Source organism: Alosa pseudoharengus, unplaced genomic scaffold, assembly GCF_046254945.1.
Source record: "Alosa pseudoharengus isolate Yale_2024_CS ecotype anadromous, Long Island Sound unplaced genomic scaffold, YU_APseudo_1.1 YU_APseudo_1.1_scf_19, whole genome shotgun sequence".
In the NCBI taxonomy this organism is placed as follows: Eukaryota; Metazoa; Chordata; class Actinopteri; order Clupeiformes; family Clupeidae; genus Alosa; species Alosa pseudoharengus.
Genome location: NW_027468657.1, coordinates 27,976,365 through 28,003,664, shown reverse-complemented (window position 1 = coordinate 28,003,664; position 27,300 = coordinate 27,976,365). Strand labels below are relative to the sequence as shown.

Below are 27,300 nucleotides of genomic sequence, written 5' to 3'. Positions count from 1 at the left end.
TGTCTAATCTCAGTCCAATCTAATGTATTCAAGTTCCATTCTTTCATTTATATCAGTCAAATTGGTCACAGGCGCTGTGATTGACGTGACTGAATACATGATTGACATCTTTTATTATTGTTCTGAATTGACATTAGGTATTTCGGTTGCAGTATATGATACAGACTCTAAGTGCCGCTGTTGATCAGATTGAGTTAATTCAGAAACGCTATTATATAGGTCCACCCTCACAAGGCATCATCATTTTAGCAATGGAGGCTTATTCGTAAAACCTCGCCCTCGAGTAGATCAAAACATACTATTGCAAATAGACAGTCGTGGGATATCTCGTCAGTCTTACTATATTCAGTTGCAACGGAGTCTGCTATTTGTTTCCCTTTAGCCTCATTGTGGATACAATATGGGAAGACTTTGTTGCTTCAACGCTGCCGTTAAGGTTTGGAAATGGCAGACGCAGCTTCTGGTCCTCGTTCTTTGTGTCGCAGAGGTGGTGCGTGGACAGGTCCGCTATTCTATTCCCGAGGAAATGGTGAAAGGCTCGCTGGTGGGAAATATTGCGCAGGACCTTGGCTTGGATATTAAGAGACTGAAATCTGGTAGAGCTCGCATCTTTTCTGAGGACAGTCGTGAGTACATCGGTCTGAATGCAGTTAAAGGGACGCTGGTTGTGAAAGAGAGAATAGACAGAGAGGAGCTGTGCGCTCAGGTTTCTCCCTGCTCGTTACACTTTCAGATTATTTTGGATAATCCAATGGAATTGCATCGTGTGGACGTAGAAATAACTGATATTAATGATAACGCTCCTAGTTTCCCCAGGAAGGAGATTCATTTCCAAACAACTGAATTGGCAGTCACGGGTGCGAAATATTCTCTAGATAGCGCGCATGATCCCGATGTAGGCTTGAACACGCTTCAGACATACACGCTTCACCCCTCTGATCATTTTGCACTGAAAACAATATCTCGTCATGATGGCACTAAATATGTGGAGATGGTCTTAAAAACGCCACTCGACAGAGAAAAGCAGGAAGAACATAAATTGGTTTTAACTGCATTAGATGGCGGCAGCCCACAGAAATCAGGCACCGTCAAAATTAGTGTGGTCGTGTTGGACGCTAATGATAACCGACCCATATTTAGTGAAGCTGTTTATAGAGTATCATTGTCAGAAAACGCAGTGAGGGGCACTGTCGTGGTTAAAGTGAGTGCAACTGACATGGACCAGGGTACGAATGGGGAGATCACATATTCTTTCTCTCAGAATACTGGTAAAGCCTTAGACCTATTCAAAATTGACTCAAATTCTGGTGACATTGCCGTCAATGGCGTCTTAGATTTTGAGAAATTTAAACAATATGAGCTTAACGTTGAGGCTATAGATACAGGAGGATTGACAGACACCAGTAAAGTTTTAATAGAAATGATTGATGTCAACGATAATGCCCCTGTTATAAGTATAATATCATTCTCTACTCCTATCTCAGAGGACTCCGCCCCGGAGACGGTTATAGCCATGTTTAATGTAAAAGATTTGGATTCTGGAAAGAACGGACAGGTTAAATGTACCATTAGTCCAAATTCACCATTTCGTATTCATTCGCCTTCCCCTAATATTTACAACTTTGTTACTGATGGCGTTTTAGATCGGGAAAAGGTATCAGAATACAACATAACCATCACAGCTACAGATGAAGGTTCACCTTCATTTTCAACTAACAAAACAGTGACAGTGAAAATATCAGATGTCAATGACAACGCCCCTTATTTTCACCAACAGTCATATGTAGCATATATTATGGAGAATAACTCACCGGGGTTGTCTATATTTGCCATTACAGCCAGTGATAAAGACTCTGGCAATAACGCACGGATATCCTATTTTCTTGATAGTGCGCCCTTCAGTGGAGTGTCCACCTCTGAGTATGTTTCTGTAAATGCAGAGAGTGGAGCTATTATGGCACTTCGTTCTTTTGATTATGAACAAATAAAGGAATTCCACATTTGCGTCAGAGCGCAGGATGGAGGCTCTCCTCCCCTGAGCAGCAATGTGACCGTGAGAATAGTTATCCAGGATCAGAATGACAACGCACCTCAGGTTTTGTATCCAGTCCAGAGTAGTGGCTCTCTGGTGGCCGAAATGGTTCCCCGTTCAGCAGATGTGGGCTATCTCGTCACTAAAGTGGTGGCTGTTGATGTGGACTCAGGGCAGAATGCCTGGCTGACATACAAACTGCAAAAGACAATAGACAGAGCTTTGTTCGATGTCGGTGCGCAAAATGGAGAAATACGGACTGTGCGTCAAGTCACTGACAAAGATGCTGTAAGGCAAAAGCTCACGGTCATTGTGGAAGACAACGGACAACCACCTCGCTCAGCTACAGTCAATGTTAACGTGGCGGTGGCTGACAACTTCCCTGAAGTGCTCTCTGAATTTGCGGATATTTCTCATGATAAGGAGTACAACGATAACCTGACTTTTTACTTAGTCTTAGCATTGGCTGTCGTCTCATTCCTGTTCATTGTGTCCATCATAGCCATACTGTCTGTGAAGTGCTACAGATGGAGACGTGAGCGGATGTTTTATAAGTCAAACGGCAATCTCCCTGTTATTCCATACTACCCACCTCTTTACGCAGATGTAGGGGGCACAGGGACTTTAAAGCAAATCTACAATTACGAGATGTGCGGAACGACTGACTCCCGGAAGAGTGGTACGAAATACATCAGACCCTGTAGTCAGAGCATTCTCAGTCTGGACACTAGTGGCACACAGACCCTCTCCCGCATGCCTGAAAGCATGCGCACAGATAGAGATGCAGACATACAGGTGAGCCAGGGGTCATGCAAGTTTAAATGTCACTCAAAGTGATGTATTTGTATCTCTATTACCAAATCAAAGCATATTTCCAAAGCCTCAACTGAGCTGACATGACTTCAAGTCTTGTATGAGGATGGTTGAGTAGACCATATTATAAACACAATGAATTCAAATAACTCTCAGATCGCACATGTGTATCTATCAGTCAACTTATAATGTGTTTTGTTTTGTTTTACGAACGGAGTGCCCGTATGATCCTCATCGATACAGTAATGTTTTCGTTTCTGTAATTATTTGTTTGCACTCTATGTGTCGCTGTTGGTCGGTAATGGATCATTCGAAAGGCAAGAAAAAAGTACCTCCCACTTCTAACCATTTGCGCATGCCAATAGAATAATTTTATTTGGTTCATTTGTCCATTGTCGGAGTGTAATGCTGATCGCTGGACAGACGTCTTCAGCAGCACTGTGAATATTTACTTAAGATGAATACTAATACCTTCTATTAACCGTAGATTTTGCACATCATCATGAGAAAGGAACGTCGTGGACTTGTATGGATGGCAATCTTTGCTCTGTCTACCCTCTATTTTGGAGGGGCAGCCGGGCAGGTTCGCTATTCTGTCCCGGAGGAGATGGCCCCTGGGTCCTTTGTTGGGGATATCGCAAAGGACTTGGGTTTGGATGCCAAACGACTAATCACAGGAAAAGCGCAGATTTTCTCAAAGAGTGGCCGTGCATACGTGGACCTAGACCGTGAGAGAGGACATATTGTCATTAAGGAGAGAATTGACCGTGAGTCGCTATGTGCGAGCACAATGTCTGCATGCAGCTTCAGCTTCGAGGTCATTCTTGAGAACCCTATAGAGCTTTATCGGGTAACGGTGGAAATATTAGACGTAAATGACAACAGCCCTGCGTTTCCAAAGAATGAGATTGAGATAGAAATAAGTGAATCGGTCATACCCGGTACGCGTTTTACTCTTGAAAGCGCAGTCGACCCAGATGTCGGAATTAATAGTATTCAGAGCTATTCTGTCCATCCGACAGATCACTTCACACTTAAGAAACAGAACAGACCAGGTATCAGTAAAAATGTTGAGCTTGTGTTGCAAACACCCCTAGACAGAGAGAGACAACAGCATATGTACTTGACCCTTACTGCTGTAGATGGGGGCAACCCAAAACGATCCGGTACAGTGAAAATTCACATTATTATTCTTGATGCAAACGACAACGCACCCGTTTTTGCTCAAGACTCGTATAAAATATCAGTTCCTGAAAATGCAGCGAAAGGTACATTGTTGATTACAGTAAATGCTACGGATGCTGACACTGAATCATACGCTCGCATCCAGTACTACTTTGAACATGCAGGGGCTTCGATAAATGAACTATTCTCCATAAATGCCTCCACCGGTGAAATACGGTTGATTGGTCGACTTGATTTTGAAAAATCTCCCATCCACGAGTTTAGAGTCCAAGCTAAAGATCGTGGAGGATTATCAGATTCAGCTGAAGTAATTGCTGAAGTAACCGATGTGAATGACAATGCGCCAACTATGGCCCTGATGTCCTATTCAAATAGCCTGCCTGAGAACGCACCAGCGGGAACTGTTGTCGCCATGATAAACGTCCAAGACGGTGACTCTGAAGAAAACGGAAGAGTAATATGCACGATTGATAGTAGCCTGCCATTCAAAATCAAGTCATCTATGACCGACTACTACAGTCTTGTAACTGACTCAGATTTAGACAGAGAACACATATCTGAGTATAACATAACAGTAACCGCAAAAGACGGTGGTAGTCCACCTCTGTCTAGTTCGAAGACATTGTCGGTTAAGATATCAGACATTAATGACCATTCTCCTGTATTTGAGCATGAAACATACAATGCTTTCATAATGGAGAACAACTCCCCGTCTTTGTCTGTATTATCACTGAGAGCTAGTGACGCAGATTTGGGCCCAAATGCACGTATATCTTACTTCATAGGGGGAACTGATTTTAAAGGCGCACCGGTTTCATCTTTGGTATCTATTAACTCTGAAAGTGGAGTGATTTATGCGACAAAGTCATTTGACTACGAACAAGTTAAATCTTTTAGCATAAACGTAAAGGCGCAAGATGGCGGATCTCCTCCGTTAAGCACTAACGTGACAGTAAATGTTTTCATTCAAGATCAGAATGACAACGCACCACAGATTTTGTACCCTGTACAGACTGGTGGTTCTCTCGTGGCTGAGATTGTACCTCGTTCAGCAGATGTGGGCTATCTTGTCACCAAAGTGGTGGCTGTTGATGTGGACTCCGGACAGAATGCTTGGCTCTCTTATAAACTCCTAAAAACCACTGACAGGGCATTGTTTGAAATTGGCACTCAGAATGGAGAAATACGAACTATCAGACAGGTCACGGACAAAGATGCTGTGAAACAAAAGCTTACTGTTGTAGTGGAGGACAACGGACAACCCTCTCGCTCTGCCACAGTCAATGTTAATGTGGCTTTAGCGGACAGCTTTCCAGAAGTGCTCTCGGAGTTCAGTGATTTTACACACGACAAGGAATACAACGACAACCTGACTTTTTACCTGGTTCTGGCTTTGGCTGTAGTGTCCTTTCTCTTCATCGTGTCAATCATAGCCATCCTGTCAGTGAAATGCTATAGATGGAGACGTGAGCGGATGTTATATAAATCGAGCGGAAATCTACCAGTCATTCCGTATTATCCACCCCTTTATGCAGACGTAGGGGGGACAGGAACATTAAAGCAAATGTACAATTATGAACTGTGTGGAACAACAGACTCCCGAAAAAGTGAGCTGACGTATGTCAGGCCTTGCGGTCAGAGCGTCCTAAGTGTGGACCTCAGTGGCACGAGGACAGTGCCAAGACAGAGCAAGGCAGTGGAGGATTCTATTGATAGCTTGGAGGTGAGACTTCCAGTTATGTAAGAATGACATGTAACCATTGCCATTTAATTCAAGTGATTTCGAGTGACATAATGAAAGTAGTCATCATTTGGTAATTTATTTAAGTTACAGTTAAAACCTTAACCCATTTAACTGGCACATAATTCAGGGAGAAAATGAATCCACAGCTGCCTTTGATACACAGAAGAGTGCAGAGCAGCAGTGGTCACAGCGGGAAGGGGCACAGGGACTGGGCAGTCACTACAGGCTTTACAGTGCTCCATTTGCTGTCACTTTACCTAGGTTTTGACATCATCAAATTCACCACTCATGCTTTTTTACCCTGCAAGTCATTTGTCTGGTCTGAAGCCAGTAATAAGCAGAGGGTTTGATCCACAACAGCCTTTTGAAAGCTTGGCAGATATGTATTCCGAGCACCTTGTCATGGAGACCGCATCACTGTTTGTTGCCGTGTTGCTGGATGTTTTCATTTTCTAACATTAGTCTTTTCTACAGTCTTTACAAAGGTGTTTGTCACTGCAGGCTACCAAGTACTTAGTGTCTTTCGTTACTGTCTGTGTCCACTAACAGTGAGTTCAGGCCCACAGAGGATGCAGTGCTGAGAGGGAGTGGAAAGCGGGGGATAAAAGGAGGCCAACGGAGGAGAAAAGAAGTGTGTACGGCCTAAAAGTGGTATCTGATGGAGGACTCTGCAGCACCTAGGGGGAAAGGCAAGGGAAGTAGGAAAGGCTGTTGATGGGAAAGGAGGAGAGAGGGAGAAGGAGGGGAGAAGAGGAGAGAGGGAGAGAGGATGTAGCCAGTGGAGGGAGGGGCGCTGCATCACGGGAGTGCTGTGGGGATGCAGAGCGGCACTGTGCTGCCTGACGGCCTCTCTCAGACACTCTCTGGGTGCTATTTATTCACTGACCCACTTTCCCATCTCTCTCTTTTCCGCTCTCTCACGCATACCCACACACACACACACACACTACCGCAGTAGCCTGGCCAATCAGGTGTGATGGCTGGTGGGGGAAGGATGCTGAGGGAGAGTGAGAATCACAATGATGGAGGTGGGAACGGTTTTACAGCTGAATTGTGGCGTCAGGGCAGAGTTTGGAGCTCAGGGTAGCTGATGGACAGAGGCATGAGTCTACACTACAGTATATAGCTGTGCCTCTCTCTCTCTGCCTTTCGCTCCCTCACACACATGCACACACTGGTGCTGATGCAGCCTGGCCAATCAGGTTTGAGGGTGGGAGGTGGGGGGAGGGGAAGATGCTGAGGGAGAGTTATAACCACGGTGATGGAGATGCCCACGGGGAGATTCTGGATAGGACAGAGAAAGATTGAGGGGACGAGGATGGCTGATAGCCAGCAGCATGTGAATATAGTATATATGCTTGTATTGTTGATGTTTGTGTACCTGTTAGATGGATGGACCTGTTAAAGGCTCTGGTATAGGGAGTCAGAGAATAAATTCAGCTTACGTTACGTATTCAGATTGCTATGTGGACACACCAGACACTCTCTAGGTCACTAGCTCTCCTACATTTTCATTTTGAGATCCTGGGCATCACATTTTGAAATGCTACAGTACTGGAATGGATTGGCATGCTGAAGGTTATTAGTATAAAAGCAGAATCCTCCAGTTAACAACAGTAAGTCATGCCTCAATGTCATAACCAAGCAGGCCTCTGTCAAAAGAAAAGCTGCCATGACAATGTGAAGAGCTGGAGAGAAATAGTGTTTCCCCACCACCACACACCTGTCCCCAGGACACTCGGCGCTCTCTCCACATACGGGACTTGTTTACTTTGTGTGGTGGGACCTCATAAACTCTCTCTGCTTCCCGCTCTGTTAACCGCAAGAGCAGATTAAGAGGGTCTATTACCGCTCCCAGACCCTTGAGGTTACCCCGTTTTATTGTGTGGGAGGAAGTGAGCCCCATATGGCCCTCATGTGTTCCTCAATTAAGAGTCTCCGGTAGGTAGTGTGCTCAACATACCCAGGCCACATGCCCTGAGAGGAGAGAAATGCATCTCTATTAGTCTGTATGGTGAGGATGGGACCAGCAGTGGACATGAGATTCAGCAGTGCGATGTCTGTACAAAATGAATAGATCAAGATGAAATCGTTATGTGTCCATTTCACGGCCGTGAGGGTCAGTCTGTTGTGACTTTAAGCTCGGCGCTCCGCGTGTTAATCTCTCGCACATCTGGGTTCACTTTGCTTGTGCTTTCATGGATAATCTCAGGTTCTTACGCTCATTAGCGGCAATGCTTTTATCGTGTGTCATAAATCGTCCTGCCGTTAAACATCCATCACTGCTGGACGTCGTTCCTAGAAACTCCTTTCTTCTCTCAGGTACAGTGGCGGATGTAACTGACCGCTCATGCTTTGATAGCTACCGTGGGCCCATGGGAAAGCGCGGGGTTGTAGTGTAGTTTCTCTAACACAGTGATGCGTTGCCAGAATCTTTGGTCATTAATTCCGTCTTACTGTGGGGTTGATTGCAATTATTTTTGTTTTCTTCCTTCTTTTCCCTCCAACCCATGTGGTCTCTGCTTTGATGGTTAGCAGCTGCTTAAGTAGACTGTGCCTGATTTTGCTAGAGGTTCTGGGGTGTGTGTTTGTGTGTGTCTGTTTGTGTGTGTCTGTTTGTGTGTGTGTGTGTGTGTGTGTGTGTGTGTGTGTGTGTGTGTGTGTGTGTGTGTGTGTGTGTGTGTGTGTGTGTGTTTCCTATCTGGATAGAATCTAAACAGGATGCCATTAGTCTGGAGTGCAGCTCTACATATGATAATCCCAGAGTTATGCTCCTGTGTGACTTGATCTTTGATTAGAGATTAGATAGCTGAGCCATTCGTGTTACACTTTGACGCATCCTGACTTGACTGCTTACGTAGTCTGGTGCACATCCTGTACATACACACATTCGGCACTAGATTAATGTGATGGTATCCTACTGACCTCTCCAGATCTCAGGCATCTCATCAGATCGTGCTTATAGCCATATACTCTCACCCTCTTGATAGTACCGGTAGTGCTCTCAGGTCAAGGCCTTGGTAACATGTGTAACTGACCACACAAACAAGCAAACTGCAAGGTTGCACTTGATCCTTCAAGAGGGATCCCAGTATGTTATTTTGCCACATGCCCTGTATGGAAATTGTGTGTGTTTGCCTTTTTTTTTTCTGTGAACAGTTGTGGTTAAAGTGACAAGTCTTTCCACTTTGCTCTTGTATTTGAAGAGGGCTGCAGATTACTTGTATGTATGTTTGTGTGTGTGTGTGTAAGAGGCCCTGCTGTCTCAGAGCTGACACAAAGAGTGAATGCCATTAAGCTAATAGCATTAGCGCTGTCCTCAGTTCATGTTTTGACGAGCATGTCTGCTCTTGTTAGTTCTCAGAGAATGGCTGTGTGTGTAACACTGTGCGTGGGTCCGGACCTTTGTCCATACATAACCCTATAATGTAGTTACCATGCTGGAAAGGCATTGCCTCTACCATGACTTTTTCACAACTGTGTCATGTAGATCAATTGAAATTCTGCTGTTTTTGTTATAGTATATGAGAGGTCAAGTATGGGTCACACTGTACAGTAAAGACATCAGCGCTTTGCCTACAGTGGGATGTTAGGACATCATGACCACTGTGGTCTGAATTCGCTTGGCTTTTGAGACTCACACCAGCCATCACAAACACACACATACTGTGCAAACACACACAGAGCGAGACCTATGCATGTCTGTGTTTGTAGGTCTCCGTGTCCTTATATACACACATCCAGTGTGTGTATGTGTGTGTATGTGTGCGTGGGCTGTGTGTGTTACCCCACTGGCTCGTGCCGCAGGCTGATCCTGAGGAGATTACCATGGGCTTAATGAGGCCAGTGTCCCAGTAGGACAGCATAGCCTCTGTTCATAACACACACACACACACACACACATACACACACACACACACACACACACACACACACACACACACAGGATTGATCAGAAAGCTATGTGTATGGACACTCCCGTTATCTCTCCCCAATGCAGTCTTCATTTCTTTGCTTGATGTGTTTCACATCCATTTCACTGAAAGAACAGGTGTGGCATCTGTCTATGCACTAAACAGATTGTTGACATGGACACACACAAACACAAACACACACACACACACACACATGTGCTTGTGTTTGCAGGCAGTCTTCCCTCCGAGGCAACAGACTTGAATCTCATCCTTCCACCCTCTCTCTCTCTCTCTCCGTCTCTCTCTCTCTCTCACTCCTCTGCCTCTGCGTCTCTCCCCTCCCCCTCTCCAGCTGCACCCCTCTGCAGTCTGTCTTTGTGCTCTGTTCTGCCTGTGAATGTAGACCAAATGAAGCACTGTATGAGCATATCACAGCAGAATACATGTCAATCATCACTCTGGCTCTTTTAGGACCATAATACTACATAGATCATATGGCATTTACATGAGTGTTAAGAGAGTCTATAGACCTTTTTTATTAGTATCCGTAGTCCTACATTGCCTTATATTTTCATTCATGGATTGCATGTGTATGGCAGTGTTTGATAGTGTGGAGCTGTGAATAACTGCGTTCTCACATATTGGCATCCTCGACACATCCTGGTTCAGCCTGTGCTCATCTTTCAGCCTGCTAGCATTTTTTTTTTTCACTGCAACCTCTCCTGATGGGATGTGTTGCCACGGCAACAAGCTGACTCATTCTCAGGGCTGTACCATTGCTGAGTCCACAGGGGGGCAGCAAGGGGTGCAGAGCAAGATGAGGAATACATTTGCACTGTGTTAAAACAGTCAAGAGTGTGAACGCACCCTTTAAGTGGACTGTGCTCTGTGGCTGGGTTTGTGTCCTATTTGGGTCCGTGGTGTGGGGGAGGGGTTGGGAACATGAATACAAAAGTGTCCTATCTGTGCAGGCATGGGTGCTGCCCCTTTATTTATCACCACCAGTGCTTTCACTCTGTGTGCCTAATATTCAATAGCATCTTTAGAGTCCTTCCTGCATTTGTACGTGTCTCAGTTCAGCATGTACTTTGCACCCATATGATTAGCAGTACATCTCTGACAGTGTTACAGTCTCTTTTATCATATTTTCTGCACATTTTCCATTTCCTTTCATTGTAAACTAGTAAGATGGCTGATGTTTTCCTTAGACTGCACCATTTGTGAAATATTCCTTCAACACACATTCAAGCACAGCATACCTACAAACATACACATGCACAGAGATTTCTTTCTTTCTCTCTTTCTTTCTTTCTTTCTTTCTTTCCTTTTTGCTTGTTTTTCTCCCTCATTTGGCCCTGACTCATTAATTAAGCATAGTGTATCTCTGGGCATCGCCTGCAGTCCCCTTCTGCCTCCATCTCATAGGTTCTCCCTCCTTCCTCTGCAGAGGAGTCATTGCAACACTGCAGGTCTTTGCTTTATGGAGTCAGCCCAGAATAGCTCAGGGTTGCAAAGCTCCATGGGAGATGGAGTTTTTCACCCACTGTTTCTGTGATGCAAATAGTGAAGTGAAATTTGCATTCGTTGTACCTTTTGTATCATTCTTTTTGTCCCATATGGTACTCTCTTAATATTATTTACTTTAGAGTATGTCTATCTCTTTGCATATAAGGTCTGACACAGATTTAAGGTTGAAATGGTGTTCACCAAATGTGTCAGTACCTTCTGTGCATTTCTCTCTTTCTCTCTTCTCTCTCTCATTTCAGTATATTAGGATTTGTGTATTTCTCCACTCAAATGTAATTGTAATTTCCTTTGTGTTTGTGTGTGTGAGTGAGAGAGAGAGAGAGAGACTACCACACCACATTACTGGTATACAGTATGATCAATCATGCAATGCAACAATGGACATGCATTCTGTCCAAACATACACACAATACAAAATGAGTCATAAATACAAGCCCCGTAACCACTGACTTTCTCTCTAGGTGCCCATGGTAAGTATCATCGGTGTGCACTGTGGAAGACTGCCCTGCCTGTGTGTTGAACAACACTCTAAACGTGTTCTCCATTTTGTCTCTCTCTTCTTTCTCCCCATGTTGATGTCTGCTCCCCATCTGCCTCCTGCCTGTCTCCCCTGACTCCTGTGTGTCTCTACATAAGGTAAGCAACGCTCTGTTTCCAACCCTCTCTAAGGTGTCACGTCACACACCACACACAGACTTTAGGCCGCATGAATAGGAAGATATGATGGCAGAGCTGTAGACTGTAGGCCAAAGTGTCGTCTCACAAAGCTGTTGCAATAACCACGCCCCTGGTTATTAGTAAACACTCATTCAGCCGTGGCCTGAATCCCTGTTTGGGATTCGGACTTGTAACCGGAGGGTTGACGGTTCGAACCCCGACCAGTAATAAACGGCTGAAGTGCCCTTGAGCAAGGCACCTAACCCCTCACTGCTGTAGCAGGCAGCGGGATTAGTGTGTGCTTCACCTTACTGTGTGTTCACTGTGTGCTGTGTGTTTCACTAATTCACGGATTGGCATAAATGCAGACCAAATTTCCCTCACGGAATCAAAAGAGTATATATACTTACATGTAAAATCTGTGGTCATCTTGACTAAAGACAAGTTTTATTGGTGAATAGCAAACTTATGGGGCATCAAAAACAACAGCTTTGGGGATGAACTATACTGGTCAAGGCCTTGTCACATGTGTGTTGTGTGAAAAGATTCAAACCATGGAAAAGGAATGTTCTGACCTACGTTGTTCAAATTCTGTCCATAAAAATGGGTAAATACTTTTGTATGACCACATTTAAATCGGTTGAAAACTCATCTTGTGGTTATATTTGCCTTGTCTCATTGTTGGGTGTATTTATAAAAATGCTCTTCAGATGCTCTGAAGATCTTGGTGTACAGTGGAGTGTCATAATCCTTACCAGTTCAGTTTGCATTGCAGAGAACCAGAGCAGGCAGAGAATCATTGAAGTAGCACTGACAAAACTATTTTTTTTCTGAAAGGTAACATTACAAAAACATGTGATATAGCATGTCTACATGTTATGTTCATGTGAAAGAATGTCAAATTATATAAGCTATGGTCACTAACGTGCCTTTCCTTTAGCGTTTCAGTCTTATTATATGATCAAGATCCACACATGTATACCCTAATTTGAACTCATGTGAATATGTTTCACACCCTATGCACATCAGAATTATATTGTGTGTCTGTTCATGTTGGGATAGGATCGTAATTGCTCTTTTGAATCATTAGCATAGCTTTGCATTTAAGTGAGCAAAAGGATATTAATTGTTCTTTTTATTGTTGCCCATATTCTCGCTGCTTTATCTACGCTCGGCAGAGACAAAGCCCTGATGTTGTTGATGTTGTTCGTCCTTCTGCGTGTGTGAGCATGGGCGGTGTTTTGTTGTTGTTGCGAGAGGTCTTTGTGCTTCCGCTCTGCAGCACGCCCCTCTCTCGCCAGCGTGCAGTCACACGAGCTCGCCGCCTGTGTGGCGCTGTCCACCTGCATGGTGCTGAAACCGGCTCTTTCATTCATGCAGTCTCCGTGCGCACAACCCTCCCTTTCTCTCTCGCTGTTTTTCTTACCGTCTCGCTGGCTCGCCCTATTTTAGTTACGGTCATTGCAACCTTCAATTCTTTAGTTTTAAATCATTTGAAAGTGTTTACTGGAATATAATTATAAAGTTATTGTAAGGCTGTGCACCATCGTCATCGGTGCCATACACATTCATAGGCAGGTCACGTTGCAGACGCCCATGTTGCTAGGCAGATTCGCGGAGAGATTGATCTCTGTTTGGATGTGATCAGCTAAACAAGTATAGCGAATGTGTATATTGTCTTTTATATGTATTTATATATGTCTTGGTTAAATAGCACAACAACAAAATTATCTTTCATGTGTTCGGTGCTGTTTTATGTTTCTATGAAGATGGCTCGTCTGTGTTGTGACGTTTCTCAAGTCATCGTGCCTTTAAGAGCGTGATGTGACGAAGAGTCCTCCTCCCTCTCTCGCTCCGCTGTCCTACAGACCTGAATACAGACTTCCACAAGCTGTCGGTTCTCCGTGTTTGCCTCACGGGGCGCTGTAATGATGAGAATAGATTGCTGTTTACAACATGCTCCACTTGGCGGCACCAAAGAACTCTTGACATGGCATCCCACATTCAGGACTCCAAAAAAGAATATGAAACAATAGGAAAACTTTATTTATAAAGCAACAAATCCACATCTCATCAGCGATATTGTTAATAATAATAATAATAATAATAATAATAATACATATTAGTATTAAATCTAAATAAATAATGATTATTATAATTAATAATCATAATAATAATGATGGTGGTGGTGTTTTATAAACACACAGTAGTCTACCTTTGGTCATTTATTATATGCATGATGTAATTCTCCCCCCCCCCCCCCCCCTATACTTCTTACAGTTATTAGTGTGTGTGTGTGTGTGTGTGTGTGTGTGTGTGTGTGTGAGAGAGAGAGAGAGAGAGAGAGAAAGAGAGAGACAGACAGACATAGAGAGAGAGAGAGAGAGCTTGGAGCTGAGATGATGCTAATCTAGTCTCTGTATCTTTACCATACTAATTTGTTATTGGCTGTGGATGCTGGGATCCTCTTGGCAAATAGTGTACCGACATTTACAAAAAGATCTACTCCTTGCTGCTTCTGCAGCTCTTTAGCCCTACGATGAGTAACGTAAATGCTCAGAATCATGAGGTGGCGCTCAACAGTGATTCCGTCACAGTAGAACATGCGTATAGATCATTATTGCGTTGATTGTCTATTCCATAGCTAAAGTGGAGGCTTAGTCGACTCAAGCCCAGTGCCCAAAGACGCTGTTATTTGGACAGTTGTGGCACTATTAAGTGCAAATGATGCTGATTCGGGAAACAACGGAAAAGTCACACTGCATGTGACTTTTCATTATACTCTTCATATAATGTACTAGTGCGAGCAAGTGATGCTGGGTCAGCTTCGTTATCGAGTGAAAAAACTATATGCTTTTATGTTTCAGATGTGAATGACAACACACCTGTTTTCACACAGCCTGTATACTCATTGTATATTAAGAAAAATATGGCAGCAGGAAAGATTATATGTTCAGTGTCTGTCACTGACAAAGATCAACGCTAAGATATAGTACTCCATTCTAGAGTCTAAGGTGAAAGACATGCCTGCTTCATCTTATGTTTACATTAATTCAGAATGGTAGTATATCCAGCATGCAGTCCTTTGACCACGAGAAGCTGAATGTGTTTCAAATTCAGGTGCAGGCATCAGACCATGGCTCACCGTCTAAATGAGGCAATTCCACGGTTCTTGTTTTTATTCTTGATGAAAATGACAATGTACCCACTGTCATATATCCGTCCACAATCAGTAACAGAGAAGGTCCGCACACTTGCTCTCCGTTTTTTTATTATATTTGACTTCAATCCCCCACACACATGACATTTCGAGCCCTTCGGCTCTTCATGAAGAGCCGAAGGGCTCGAAACGTCATGTGTGTGGGGGATTGAAGTCAAATAAAAAATAAAAAAACGGAGAGCAAGTGTGCGAACCTTCTCTGTTACTGGATCTTGGACTTTTGGCTCCTGCACCTTAATTTGGATGTGCGCACGTTCCCAAACTGATATATCCGTCCATAGCCATGGGCTCGCTCTCTCACCAAAGGATGTCCCGCGCGGCCATAGCGGGCCACCTCGTCACCAAGGTGACAGCTGTGGACACTGACTCTGGCCATAACGCGTGGGTCTCTTACAAGTTGGCAGAGGCTACAGATGAGTCTCTGTTCACTGTGAGTGTTTATACAGGAGAGGTGAGGACTAGACGCGCTGTTTCAGAGCAGGATGATTCCTCTCAGCGGCTGCTAATAGAAGTCAGAGACAACGGAGAGCCGGCCCAGTTGACCACCGCTACCGTAGCCATACTCTTAGAAGACGGGATTCACAAACCTATTTTAGATATTCAGTAAACATCTTTGGAGCAAAGCATGAAAACTGGACAAATAACTTCTTTATTTAATTGTATCTCTGGTGTCAGTGTCTGTTCTTGCTATAGTTATTTTTTTCATTTTACTCGTGCGGTGTGCGAGAACCACCGCTGGTCGTTCCACCTGCTGCATGAGACGCATGGACTCCATGACTTCCGAGCCAAGAACCTCCAGCTGCAGCTGAACACAGACGGGCCTATTAAATATGTGGAGGTGCTGGGATGTGCTTCAGGTCCTGTCTCTCTCCCCTGTCGGAGTTCAGTGATTTCACACTTGTTAAACCCAGCAGCACTCTTGACTTTAAGGACATGATTAGCATGTTTGATGCGTCTTTGCCTGACAACGCCTGGACTTTTGAGAGTCAGCGGGTAATAACAAGTTCACTTTTATTTTAACTTGTAGGAGGGGAGCTCTTGGGCATGTCTAAGTTTCCAAAACAGAAACTTGTGCATGTGTTGTTTGTAGTGGAGAGAAGTTAATACTACTCTCAATAAATAGCCTTTGTGGAAATCTGAGATAAGAGTGGCTCCTTTGCCCCTATGGACAATGACCTAATTTGTTAGAAATATATATATATTTATGTAGTTCAAAATAACAATTAATTGTCATTTTACTGTTTTCTGTTTTTTGTTTTTGTTTAATGTGTCCATTTGGGTATATGGAGCTGTCCACTAAAAAGTGCTGAAGTGCTGACATTGTGCCTTGTGTTACCATAATGACTTGGATCCAGTGTTTTGTGTGTGTGTGTGTGTGTGCCTGCGTGTGCATGTGTGCCTGTGTAAGAGAGTGAGAGTGAGAAAGATAACTATACAATATTTATTGAATCAGGCATCAAACCATCGCATCACCACCTCCTTGAAACAGGGGGGGACTGGTCAACTATTTCATTATTTTGTTGTTCCTTTAACTTTTATTTACACATCTTGGAAACAATACTTTACTTAATTATCTGCACCCCATATACACCAGCAGCGGCATGGTGCACACTAGTAATATCCTGTGCAGTTATAGGTTACTTTGTGTGTTGTAAGATCATCTGTTGTGCTTTGACTCAGTCATGACAGTTGCAATGTGTCTACTGTTCCTTTAAATATCAGTACAGTTCACCCTCTCTCCATTGGAGAGATCTCCACCAATTGGATGTTGCATCATGTAAAAAGATCCACTCTTCTCCCCACCTCCCCAGAATCCCCGCAATGAGCAGAGCAGATGAGAGGCTGGGCTGCGCTTGATAGTGACATGTAGGATGAGTTAAGAGTCAACTGTATATGAAGTGATATCCTCTGCAATGTGCTGAACTCTTCGTGTGGGCTGTGCAGTTTTCTCCACGATGGATGTTGGATGTACAACAAAGCATTTGGGATGGAGCGCACTTTGGATTCTCTTGTTTTCGTTGTTGTGGAATGTAGCAGATGCGCAGACACGTTACTCTGTTCCAGAGGAGTCCAAGAAAGGCTCTGTTGTTGGGAATTTAGCGAAGGACCTGAGCATAAGCTTTTCGGAAATATCGAGTAGTAAACTAAGTATCGCCTCGGAGAATGGTAAGCAGTATTTCAGTGTGGACTTTAAGAAGGGCGATTTGATCGTGAATGAAAGAATAGACAGAGAATCGCTGTGTGGACAAAGCTCGAGTTGTGTTTTGCCAGTGCAAGTGGTGATAGAAGAGCCCCTCCAGCTTTACAGGATGGAGGTGGACATTCAGGACATTAATGATAACTCACCAGAATTTCATTCTAACGAGCACACACTAAACGTGGCTGAAAACACATTACCAGGATCTAAATTTCCTCTGGAAGTAGCACGCGATGCGGATGTCGGTACAAATGCATTGAAAACATACGTTTTGAGTAAAAATGAATATTTTTCTTTGAATATTATCACGAAAAAAGATGGATCTAAAATTCCCGAGTTAGTTCTAGACAAAACAGCCGACAGAGAGAAAGAGCATATGCATAGCCTTATTCTAAAAGCTGTTGATGGAGGTAGCCCTCCCAGATCTGGCACAACTCACATTACCATTAAGGTGCTCGATGTAAACGACAACGCGCCAGTTTTTGAAAAATCGGACTATGAGATCAGGGTCAGTGAAAACGCACCGAATGGAACAAAAGTGTTAACAGTCAGAGCTGTGGATTTAGATGAAGGTATAAACGGTGAATTGATATATTCGTTTGGCACGCACACACAAGGAGAGGTTCAGAACAAACTTATCATAGATCCTCAAACGGGAGATATTTTACTGAACGCGCCCTTAGACTATGAGGATGCCAGTTCTTATCAATTTGATGTCAGAGCAACTGATAAGGGGGTGCCGGTTATGGAGGGACACAGTCGAGTGCGTATTGACATTGTTGATGTTAACGACAACGCACCTGAGGTAGTTTTCACCTCCCCTCCTAAACCTGTCAGAGAAGACGCAACTATAGGAACTGTAATTGCACTGATAAGCACAAAAGACGCAGATGCAGGCGATAATGGAAAAGTCACGGTAAAGATGAGCTCTGACTATCCATTTAAACTGAAGCCTTCATTTTCAGACCATTACGCTTTGGTTACGGATGCTAAATTAGACCGAGAAGAAATGCAGGAATATAGTATAGAACTTATTGCCGTTGACTCGGGTTCCCCTCCTCTTTCCTCAAACGCAAAAGTGAGAGTTAGTATTTTAGACGTTAATGACAATCCACCGTCCTTTACTCAGCCTTCCTATACAGTCTATGTCAAAGAAAACAGTGAACCTGGGAAAATTATAGCTGGTGTTTCCGCAGTTGACCCAGACACGGGAGAGAATGCTAAGGTTTCCTACTCAATTTTGGACTCAAAAGTGCAAGACGTGACGGCCTCTTCGCATGTTTACATTAACTCGGATAACGGCAGCATTTTCAGCCTGCATTCCTTTGATTATGAGAGGCTGAGCGTGTTTCAGATTCGGGTGCAGGCGTCAGACCAAGGCTCTCCCTCGCTGAGCAGCAATGTTACAGTTCACGTCTTTATTCTTGATGAGAATGACAATGCACCTGCTATCATATACCCGTCTACGGCAATGGGCTCGCTCACTCACCAGAAGATACCCCGCTCATCTAAAGCAGGTCACCTTGTTACTAAAGTGACAGCTGTGGATGCTGACTCGGGTCACAACGCGTGGATGTCTTACAAGTTGGCAGAGGCTACAGATGAGTCTCTCTTTAGTGTGAATGTTTACACAGGAGAGGTGAGGACTAGACGCGCTGTTTCAGAGGAGGACGACTCCGCTCAGACACTGCTGGTAGAGATTAGAGACAACGGGGTTCCGGCCCAGTCAGCTACTGCTACCGTGTCCATACTGTTAGAGGACGGGACCCACGAGCCCGTGTTAGATCTCCGGCAAAAAGATCCAGAGCCAATCAAGAAAACTGGTAGAATTACTTTTTATTTAATTGTCTCTCTGGCCGCAGTGTCCGTCTTGTCTTTGGTTACATTTTTTATCTTGCTAGTAAGATGTGCGCGGCACAGCACGACTCGTTCCACCTGCTGCATGAGACGCATGGACTCCGATGACTTCCGAGCCAGGAACCTCCAGCTGCAGCTGAACACAGACGGGCCTATTAAATATGTGGAGGTGCTGGGAGGGGACATGTTATCTCATAGCCAGTCCTTCAGGTCCTGTCTCTCTCCCCTGTCGGAGTTCAGTGATTTCACCTTCGTTAAACCCAGCAGCACTCTTGACTTTAAGGACATGATCAGCGTGTTAGATGCGTCTTTGCCTGACAACGCTTGGACTTTTGAGAGTCAACAGGTAATGACAAGTTCAAAAGTTCAAATAAGATAGAATTGGGGCCACTAAAGATGATCATGAGGTGTGGGCTGTTGTGTTACTACATAATTATCCAGTATATTATAAAAGACTGAGAAATTAACTTGTTATTGCAGAAAGAGGTTAATTATTTATTAGACTTGGCCTTATTAGCCTACTTAGCCTACCGATTTGAGTGTATCGTCTGCTTAATTTCAGCACTACCATTGTGGACAGCGACGGTTACACGCTGTCTATTCAACTTCACCCTCCTTTCCCCTCTTTTCTCTCTCCCTTCCTCTCTCTTTCTCTCTCTCTCTCTCGCTCTCTCTCTCTTTCTCTCTTCCACACACACACGCTCGCACACACACGCGCACACACTTATACTACACTTTTCTACTTCTTCACCATGTACACAACTGATGTGTTGTAATAACGTATTATACCAGTTATGATAGATCTGTTGTATTTTCATTGTATAACAAAAACCCTCACAGACATCCCTGCATGTATCTTTAACTCAGAGTCGTGCTTCTATTGGCGCAATCCATAATGTGGAGTGCACCAATAGAAAGCTGCTCCGTTCAAAGGGATCTAGTCGCTGCAGCCTCAGCATCCACTCTGTGATGCTTAGAACTGGAATGGAGACAAAGAGGCTACCACCACTGTGGATCTGTGGCTTTTGCGTCTTTATACAACCCTGTATTCGAATGACCTGGCATAATAGGACATACACGCGTGACTTATAACTGTTTATTTTTCTGTTGAAATGAAACCCAGGACAGCGGTCTCGATGTTCGAGCTGGAGAGGATTTGCTTGCTTTGTATTTTTCTGTCATGGAATCTCGTGAGTGGACAGATTCGTTATACAATCCCGGAGGAATCTGCAATGGGGTCTGTTGTTGGAAATATAGGGAAAGACCTGGGCTTGACTTTGGCTGAAATATCAAACCGTAATCTCCGCGTCTCCGCTGAGGCTGGTAAGCAGTATTTCAGGGTGGATGTAGGAAAAGGAGAGCTTGTCGTTAACGATAGAATAGACCGCGAGGAACTGTGTGGGGAAAGCGCTTCTTGCGTGCTTCCTATAGAGGTTATAGCCGAGGCTCCTTTGCAGCTACACCGAGTCGTTGTGGAAATTCAAGACATAAATGATAATGCTCCAAACTTCGAAACAAAAGTATTTGTTCTGTCTATTGCGGAAGTCACGGCATCCGGAACGCGCTTTCCATTGGAGAGTGCGCAGGACCCAGATGTGGGCAGCAACGCATTGCGCTCTTATACTCTTAATAGTAATGAATATTTTTCAGTTAACACAAAGATTCTAAAAGGTGGCAGGAAGTTGCCGGAGCTTGTCATGTCTAAAGCCCTAGACAGAGAAAAGCAGGAGACTCACAAGTTAGTTTTGACCGCTGTCGATGGGGGGAGTCCTGTGAGAACAGGCACAGTCCAAATTACGGTTAAAGTTTTGGACACAAATGACAATGCACCGCAGTTTGATAAACAATCCTATGATATATCTGTTTTGGAAAATGTGACATCTGGCACCGTTGTTATTGGACTGAAAGCCACGGACTTAGATGAAGGTCCAAATGGAGAAATTCAGTATTTCTTCGGAGACCAAACCCCAGAAACCATATTAGATATTTTTAATTTAAATTCTGAGACAGGGCTGATGACATTAAAGAGAAAGTTGGATTATGAGAGTACTTCATTATATTCAATAGATTTGGTTGCCAAAGACAAAGGTAGTCCAGAAATGAGGGGACATAGCAGTATCCAAATCAGTGTTGTGGACGTGAATGACAACGCACCAGACATCGTACTTAAATCTTTGTCCAGTTCAATGCCCGAAAACTCGCCTGTCGGAACAGTTGTGGGACTTATAAGTGCGCGGGATTTAGACTCGAGTGACAACGGTAAAGTTAGTCTTCGAGTTTTAGGTGATGTACCTTTTACATTAAAGCAGTCTTTTGAGAACCATTATGAATTGGTAACTAGTTCTCTGCTTGACCGTGAAAAGCACATAGAATACAAAGTTGAGATCAGTGCCACAGATTCGGGCTCTCCCCCTCTCACAACCCAGAAATCTTTTGTGTTTAGTATCCAGGACGTTAATGACAACCCCCCTGCTTTCACTCAGCCCATATACACAGTTTATTTGGAAGAAAATTCTGCAGCAGGGAAAATTGTGACTTCAGTCTCTGCTGTTGATCCAGACACGGGGGAGAATGCCAAAGTTTCCTATTCTATTCTGGACACTAAAGTGAATGATGTGCCGATCTCTTCCTATGTTTACATTAACTCTGATAACGGCAGCATCTATAGCATGCACTCGTTTGACTATGAGAATCTTAAAGCCTTTCATATTCAAGTGCAAGCGTCAGATAACGGCAGGCCATCTCTAAGCAGCAATGTCACTGTCCATGTTTTTATTGTGGATCAAAACGACAATGCGCCCACTGTGATATACCCATCTGGGCCCATGGGCTCGCTCTCTCACCAGAAAATACCCCGCTCAGCTAAATCTGGCCACCTTGTTACTAAAGTGACAGCCGTGGATGCTGACTCGGGTCACAACGCGTGGATGTCTTATAAGTTGGCAGAGGCTACAGATGAGTCTCTGTTCAGTGTGAATGTTTACACAGGAGAAGTGAGGACTAGACGCGCTGTTTCAGAGGAGGACGACTCCGCTCAGACACTGCTGGTAGAGATTAGAGACAACGGGGTTCCGGCCCAGTCCGCTACTGCTACCGTGTCCATACTGTTAGAGGACGGGATCCACGAGCCCGTGTTAGATCTCCGGCAAAAAGACCCAGAGCCAATCAGGAAAAATGGACGAATAGCATTTTATTTGATTTTGTCTCTGGCCTCCGTGTCAGTGCTATCTTTAGTCACCTGTCTAATATTAGTGGTGAAATGTGCTAGAAGCGCCAGACGTAGTTCCACCTGCTGCATGGGACGCATGGACTCCGATGACTTCCGAGCCAGGAACCTCCAGCTGCAGCTGAACACAGACGGGCCTATTAAATATGTGGAGGTGCTGGGAGGGGACATGTTATCTCATAGCCAGTCCTTCAGGTCCTGTCTCTCTCCCCTGTCGGAGTTCAGTGATTTCACCCTCGTTAAACCCAGCAGCACTCTCGACTTTAAGGACATGATCAGCGTGTTAGATGCGTCTTTGCCTGACAACGCCTGGACTTTTGAGAGTCAACAGGTGAGACAGTCATATAATAATTACACATTTCCCCTCACAACTGTGTAATGAAACCTGACTTCTTCTGTACCAGTTTATACTACTAATAATAATATAACAAACGTTACACATGTGAAAACCAAATGTTTTTGTTTTTTTTTCAAAACTCACACAAACGTGCACACAAACACACTTGCTTTGAATATTACATTTTGATTATTTATTTATTTTATTATGTTTTATGATTATTTTGACATTGGAAAGATTACTATTTTTTCGTATGAGACCAAAATGCTTCTCACTGGCAAGTAGGCCTACTCTAATAACAGAATGCAACATCTGCAAAATCTGCTGTTTCAACACGCATACTGATTGTCCAGGAATTTTCGCAACATCGCCGTCTTGTGGTAGGATATATTGAAAAAGAATGGTGGAAATAGCGTTCCCTTTGTGTCCATCATCGCCTCTAAACGGAGTCAGTCTTGTTCCGAGATTAAAAAATAATACAGTACCGTCTTTTGTCTCGAATGACGAGAAAGGGAAGTCGATGGACTACAAAAACAACACGTTACTATTTTTTCTCACTTCAAACTCGATTCTTTATTGATAGTGTTTAATATTACGTTATTCTGCTTTCAGTCAATTTCGAGTTTAATGAGTGTTACCTGTTGCTTACAGAAGACTTTTACGTTGCACGCTGAGGCAGAGGGTAATCCATTGGCCTGTGTCTGTGGAAACAGAAAAGAAGATAGAAAGAGAGGTCCTCTGCGCTCTCCCTAAATTCTGGAAGAAAGTTTTGCATTGTGAACGCGCAACTCGTGCACTGGCCAATAGGAAGTTCGCCTTTGTGGTGCTGTCTCCGCCCCATAGAGGAGCGGAGAGGCACAGGGCTGCATTCGGAGTTTAGGGAGATGGCTGGGTGAAGTTTTTGCTTTCCCGTTTTAATCCGCCTTTAAGTTCTTGACATAATGAATATGTTCGAAAACTACCGTCTACTTTTCTTGAAACGGATACTAGCCCGGACAAGATGGTAGCCTTGCTTTAACGAGACGATGGATTCGTTACGATAAAGTCAGCATTTTTCACTTTTCTTTCCCTGGATCTGCGGACTCTCACAATGGAGAGAAAGTGGAGACGGTCGTCGGAATGGCCCGTCCTCTGGCTCTCCTTTTCGCTGGCGTGCCTCTCTCGGGCTGTCGCGGAGCTGAACTACTCTGTTGCTGAGGAGGTACCACAGGGATCCGTGGTCGGGAACATCGCAAAAGATTTGGGACTGAACACCCAAAGGATTAGTGAGCGAAATCTACGCATCATTTCGGACTCATCGGCTCAATACTTCGAGATAAACTCTGTCAGCGGAGCCTTGGTAATTAAAGAGATAATTGATAGGGAAGTAATGTGTGAATTAAGTTCAACATGTTCTTTACACCTTCAAGTAATTCTCCAGAACCCGTTAGAAATGCACCGCGTTGTAGTGGAAATTCTAGATGTGAATGACAATGCTCCCCAGTTCCCCGCAAGGAATACAACGCTGGACATTTCCGAGGCGGCCGGACCGGGCACCCGGTTTAGACTTGAGAGTGCGCATGATCCCGATGTGGGCATCAACTCGCTACGGACATATCAACTCGCTTCCAATGACTTTTTCGCGCTGACTGTCGAAACGAAAAGTGACGGGAGTAAATTCCCCGAGCTGGTGTTGGAGAAAGCGCTCGATCGGGAAACGCAAGAAGGGTTCCGCCTCTTGCTCACGGCGGTGGACGGGGGACAACCGGAGAAATCTGGGACCACACTCGTGCACATTAACATTCTGGACGTGAATGACAACGCTCCGGTATTTGACCAGCCAGTCATTAGAGTTAGTTTATTAGAAAACTCTCCTCCAGGGACTTTAGTAACGCAATTAAATGCTACTGACATTGACAGCGGCTTGAACGGTCAGATAACATATCATTTCAGTAAATACACTTCCGATAAGATCCTAAAACTTTTCAGTGTGGATTCTAAAACAGGAGAAATTCTTGTCACCGGGGATATTGACTATGAAATGGCGGATATGTATGACGTCACCCTTCAGGCCAGAGATAGTGGCAACCCTGCCATGGAGGGTTCATGTAATGTCAAAATTGAGATAGTTGACGTAAATGACAACACCCCGGAGGTGACATTGACCTCTCTAACTAGTTCAATCCGAGAGGATGCTGAGCCAGGCACAGTTATTGCACTAATTAGCGCTAAAGATTTAGACTCTGGTAAAAATGGCAAGATGACACTGAAGGTGGCATCAGGGCTGCCATTCAAACTCATGTCTGTTTTCGGTGAGCATTACAAGCTCGTCACAGACGGTCGCCTGGACAGAGAAACCATGGCGGAGTACAAGGTGGTTGTCACAGCGACAGACGCGGGTACCCCACCGCTGTCTTCCCACAATGCCTTTGTGGTAGCTTTGTCTGACGTCAACGACAATGCACCAACCTTCTCACAGTCCTCCTACTCAGTGGACATCACTGAGAACAACGCCCCGGGAACGCTCATTGTCACCGTCTCTGCGTTTGACCCAGACTTTGGGGAGAACGCCCGTTTGTTGTACTCCATCCTCGAGTCGCCCGTCCAGGGCACGTCAGTTGCCTCGTACGTCTACATTAACCAGGACAACGGGAATATCGTCACCATGCGATCGCTGGACTATGAGCAGATGAACGCCTTCCAGATCCACGTGCAGGTGCGCGACTCCGGCTCACCACCGCGCACCTCCAACGTCACCGTCCACGTCTTTGTCGTCGACCAGAACGACAACCCGCCTGTCATCCTCTACCCCGCCCACAATGCCGAAGAGGGCGTCCAGCTGACTATCCCCAGCTCTGCTCCCGTGGGCCACGTCGTCGGCAAGATCGTGGCCGTGGACCCCGACAGTGGCTACAACGCCTGGCTGTCCTACAGCATCCCGCCCGGTCAGGACGCGGCGCTTTTCCGCATCGACCCGCACTCGGGCCAGCTCCGCACCGTGCGCAAGCTCGCCGAGGACGACAAGGACGTCATCGGGACCACGTACAGCTTCTCCGTGGTCGTCAAGGACAACGGCGAGTTGGCGCAGCTCTCATCGAGCATCTCCGTGACGGTCACGGTCGAGGAGGAGGGAGCCGACACAGCCTCGGACTCGCACATGATCTCCCGTCGGGGCCCCGACTGGATGACCAACTCCACCCTCTATCTCATCGCGGCTCTGGCCGCGGTCACTGGCGTCTTCCTCATCACCATGGTGGTGCTGCTGGTGAGGTGCCTGCAGCACCGGACCGACTCGGACTGCTGCTACCCACGCAAGGGCCTCCGGACCAGGCCCTCCTACCACCAGCGCAACAACAAGGACCTCCACCTCCAGCTGAACACCGACGGGCCCATCAGGTACATGGAGGTGGTGGGAGGGACCCAGGAGCCCTACACGCGCACCTACAGGCCCTGCTACTCCACGCTGTCCAGCCGCAGTGACTTTGTCTTTGTCAAGACGCCCATGCTGAGCCACAATAACACGCTCAACATGACCCTTACGCGGAAACACTTAACAAACTCAGTCAATGAGGTGAGGGTCCCTTTCGATCATCTCGCCCCAGTGAGGTGGCGTCCAAAGCCCACGTGGCCGCCATTTTGTTTTTACTTTGAGTTTACCTCATGCTATGGAGTATATTTTCAGCTGGAGTGAGTTTCTGCTGGTCGTTTTTTTCTGGTGTTATCTCCTTCAGTTTTTCCTCTCCATTACAGCGTTTTCACCCTGGGATTTGGAGAGTTAACACCACAGGCTGTTTTCTAGAATACTCGGTCTCTCATTTTTCTCTCTTTCTCTCTGTATTCCCTCTATCTTCTCTCACAGGAGGCTTCCTCTTGAAGCCTGCTAAAACTGTGTCACGCAACAAACCCAAGCTGAGCATCTTTTTCATATTTAATCTTAAGGAAGTGGTGCCTGGGATGTTACTGTGTCAGCGGGGCAGCAGTGTTGCAGCAAACGTTGGAGAGGAGAGGGTGGGGTGGGGTGAGTTCTGTGAAAGAGGCTACAGGGAATGATAACAGACAGGGGGGAAAACAGTGAAGGTACAGACAGCAGAAGGAGAGCTTTTAAGAGATTTGGATGGATGTGATAGGGGGTTGTGGTTCACAGGGAGAAACTGTAGGGCAGATGGCAGAGAGATAGAGAGAGAGAGAGAGAGAGAGAGATACTAGGTCTAGTGTTGGAAGAGGAAGAAAGGAAAGAGAAGGGGGTGGGGAAGGGAAGGATGGACAGACAGAGAGGAGGGAAGTGAGGGAAGGAGGACAGCGGTGGCTGAATAACAGGATTCCAGGGGTCACCCCTGTGACCCCCAACTTCCTGTTGTGCCTTCAGCCAGAGGGGATTGCTTCCATACCTCATGTGAGTCACTGGGCTCCACAGAATGTATGAGAGATGTCTGTGTCATTGTCCCTGTGTGATAGATTGCCCATGTGTGTGTGTGTGTGTGTGTGTGTGTTCGCTAGTCTCCTTTGGCTGTAGATGATAATGGCATAGACTATGAGGTACCCTCCTGGGGGCAGTTAGAGGTGGTGGACTTCCTGGAGGAGTTATTTAGGGCTTCTGGCGAGTTATGTAGAA

At 45.1% G+C, this 27,300-nt stretch overlaps 3 protein-coding genes and 1 pseudogene across 22 annotated transcripts in view; all 4 read left to right on the top strand.

Annotated features, from left to right (window-relative positions):
- LOC143132571 (protocadherin gamma-A4-like) overlaps positions 1 to 27,300 on the top strand; it is a 202,319-nt gene that overhangs the window by 159,504 nt on the left and 15,515 nt on the right. The window contains exon 1 of one of the 20 annotated variants that reach the window (XM_076292172.1): positions 261 to 2,827. The exons of 17 other annotated variants lie outside the window; for them this stretch is intronic. In XM_076292172.1, the coding sequence (XP_076148287.1) occupies positions 401 to 2,827 (2,427 nt within the window). In that variant the 5' untranslated portion in view covers positions 261 to 400. Of the gene's footprint in view, positions 1 to 260; positions 2,828 to 23,545; positions 26,260 to 27,300 lie in introns of those variants that run through there. 2 more of the 20 variants (XM_076292168.1, XM_076292186.1) reach the window with 2 other exon arrangements.
- Positions 3,303 to 16,930, top strand: LOC143133286 (protocadherin gamma-A12-like; annotated as a pseudogene).
- LOC143133285 (protocadherin gamma-C5-like) lies at positions 17,048 to 19,525 on the top strand. The gene has a single exon (XM_076293070.1). The coding sequence runs from the start codon at positions 17,048 to 17,050 to the stop codon at positions 19,523 to 19,525; it is 2,478 nt and encodes an 825-aa protein (XP_076149185.1).
- Positions 20,283 to 22,751, top strand: LOC143133284 (protocadherin gamma-C5-like). Its single transcript, XM_076293069.1, has one exon. The coding sequence runs from the start codon at positions 20,283 to 20,285 to the stop codon at positions 22,749 to 22,751; it is 2,469 nt and encodes an 822-aa protein (XP_076149184.1).

What these genes read in the sequence shown, in the direction of transcription:
- LOC143133285 (XM_076293070.1), top strand. Translation starts at nt 17,048, where the DNA reads ATGGATGTTGGATGTACAACAAAGCATTTGGGATGGAGCGCACTTTGG.
- LOC143133284 (XM_076293069.1), top strand. Translation starts at nt 20,283, where the DNA reads ATGTTCGAGCTGGAGAGGATTTGCTTGCTTTGTATTTTTCTGTCATGG.